At 37.8% G+C, this 2997-nt stretch overlaps 1 gene segment (V, D, J or C); it reads left to right on the plus strand.

The window, feature by feature from the left end:
• The first annotated feature begins 1699 nt into the window (after positions 1-1699).
• LOC103374449 (Ig kappa chain V region 2717-like) lies at positions 1700-2417 on the plus strand. The segment is given in 2 exon segments: positions 1700-1819; positions 2024-2417. Coding segments are annotated over 2 exon segments (426 nt in total).
• The last annotated feature ends 580 nt before the right edge of the window (positions 2418-2997 follow it).

Here is a 2997-nt window from a genome sequence, read left to right on the forward strand (position 1 = left end):
TTAATACTAATACCTACTTTTGTTTGCTTTGTTTATTTAATTTCTTTCTTTCTTTTTTTCGTTCTGTCTTTCTCCTGACATATGTAGTTTGTTTTTGTTTTTTTTTTTGTCTTTCTTTTCCCTCTCTCATTTTTGTGTGCATATATAAATCTTATGCTCTGGTAATCGTTGAGATTCAAGTTTTCTCAGCTTCCTCATCTCTTTCAGGTGCTCCTGATGATTGCCCCTCGGGGATAAATAAAGTTTTTTCTGATTCTGATATCAGCTATGTTTTCCTGTAAAAGTCATATGATCATTTCTGCTGTGTGTTTGTACAGGTGTCGCAGTTGGTAGATTGTGGTGTATTTGCTACTTTCCTTTCACTCTCTCTCTCACTTACTGTACACTTTTCTTTTTCCCTCTTTCAGGTCCAGCAATATTACATTCAATTCAGTAATAAGCAAGCATTCAATATAAATGAATGAAATAAAATAGAATGAATACACACATAAATAAACAAAAATCAGACTATCAAGAGGGGCCTTATATTCATAAAGCTCCGATTGGCAAAGTAAATCTGTTCAGCACAACACAGCAGTCAGGTCATCATTCTGCTTGCTATGATGCTGGACAGGACACATTAAGAAAAAAAACAAAAAAAAAACAAAAACATGCTATGCATTCAGATGACATCATGCTACTTGCATGAATTCAAAGGAAGTGTGACACGTTTGTTGCTACACATAGAGAATAGAATAGAATAGAATAGAATAGAATAGAATAGAATAGAATAGAATAGAATAGAATAGAATAGAAAAAGACTTTATTTATCCCAGGCCTGGGAAATTACATACACAATTTTATTAAAGTCCATTTAATTTCAAGGTGACTCTGCTAATCTGCTCCCTTGGGAGCATTAGTTTTGGGATTTGTGATCTGCTACACCAGCATCTACAGATTGGCAAATCTCCCCTCCTCCCCAACTTCCTCCCTTTTAAAAGTTTAATTTCATAACTTTCTCACTTTGTGTGGGACTGTAGAACACAGATGGTTGATTATTGTACCTTGAAACTATGTAAACTGGATTTTGTAAAGTGAAAACCATTGCAGTTGGTCTCCTTGTTTGTGTTCATATTGTATTCATTTGAACATTGTGAACTTAAGGCTCTGCCAGGGGCTTTGTGATCTCAGGGACTGTCTGTGTAATGTCTGCTCAGATTGTTCCAGAGCATCACTGGAGCAGAGTCACTACCAAACCCAAATGCATGTCATTCCAAATAAATGGCTAAATCTGACAAAGTGTCCTGCTGAAATAACAAAGTGGTTTTGGTGTTCAGAACTTTCAGTGAAATTAGAGGAGGAACATGCTGAAGGAGGAGCAACTCTGCCAAAGAGCAGAACAGAAAAGGACTCCCACAGGAGATGTGAGTGTTGCTGAAGGAGAGGCAGCAACACTGGACTGTCTTTATAACAGCACTTCATCAAATGCTTCTCTCATCTTCTTCTGAGACGACTGCAGGAAGAGTTTATTTGTTTGTTTTTTTTGTTTGTTTTCTTAAATCAAATACCAGTCGAAATAAAATGATGGTTCTAGAAAGTGATTTGGCAATGCAACAGGAAATCCATAAGAATAACAGAGTGGTTTTGGTGTTCAGAACATCCAGTGATATGAGAGGAGGAACATGTTGAGGGAGGAGCAACTCTGTCAAAGATCAGAACAGAAAAGGACTCCCACTGTCACATACATTCAGTATGTAAACCAACATAACAGATAGTGTGTGGAAGATGCTGTCACTGCATTACTGGGTCATGTTTCCTTTGTTGGTGATCACATTAAAAGGTAGGTTAAAGCAGGAAGAAGAAATATCTTTAAAGAATCTGATTGCACCTGTCCAGGGTGTCCCCTGCCTTCGCCCTAAGTCGAGTGGGATAGGCTCCAGCCTCCCCACGACCCTAGTGAGGATTAAGTGGTGTATAGATAATGGATGGATGGATCTGGTTGCTAGAAACTACCTTGAAATGTAATATTTATCTCTTCCTTTAGGTGTCAGCTGTCAACAACTTACTGCAGTGAAGGATGACGAGTCCAGTTTAGAAGGCGGCACTGTCACTCTGACCTACAAATTCTCCCAAACTGTAAGTGCTGGTGATTATTTCTTCTGGTATCAACAACATCCAGAAAAACCTCCAGAGTTCCTCATCAATCACTTTGGAACAGAAAATAAAACAACAGATGGACTGTCTGCTACAGTGAGTGGTGATAAAAACCAGATCACTTTGAAGATCTCCTCTGCTGCAGTGACAGACTCTGCTGTGTACTACTGTGCTGTGAGGCCCACAGTGACAGGAAACAGCAAAACTCTGAACAAAAACCTTTGGAGCAAAGACATGAGAAAACTCCACAACATCCACTAGAGGGAGACACACTCTGTTACACTTCGATGGTTTGTTCAGATACAAACTGTCTCTACTTATGAGACGACATTGTGATAAAGAATGATAGAAGTAAAGACAAACACAACTAACTGACAGTGAACATCAGCTCCAACATTTCAGCAATACAAACATGGAAAACCTGGTTTTGACTTGGTTCATGTCACCTCTCGTAGCTCTGTATGTTTCTGACAAAAACACCTGAACAAGATTTTTAAGGCGTCACATAATCAATTTGCATTTTCTTTGAGCTCAAGTTTAGAGTTTAACATTTCAGTGACTTTTTTAGTTTCCAACGTGAAGCCATTTGAGATGCAAACTAAATCTGAAAAATCTGATATAAACAAAGTTTGATATTACAGTTTCAAACAGCATTAGTGGACTGTTGTGAAGTAACATTTGTTTCAAATAAAAACATCTTTACTGTGACATTTTTCTAAAGGATGTCATCTCAGTTAGGAAGAAAACATAAACTTGATGAGTAAATTACAAGAGAACACCTTGGAAGATGTTAGTAGCAGTTCTCAGGTGTTTGTATCATGTCACATAATATGATCAGAATTAACTGCTGTTGGATGGTTTCAG

Source organism: Stegastes partitus, unplaced genomic scaffold, assembly GCF_000690725.1.
Source record: "Stegastes partitus isolate 25-593 unplaced genomic scaffold, Stegastes_partitus-1.0.2 Scaffold2249, whole genome shotgun sequence".
In the NCBI taxonomy this organism is placed as follows: Eukaryota; Metazoa; Chordata; class Actinopteri; family Pomacentridae; genus Stegastes; species Stegastes partitus.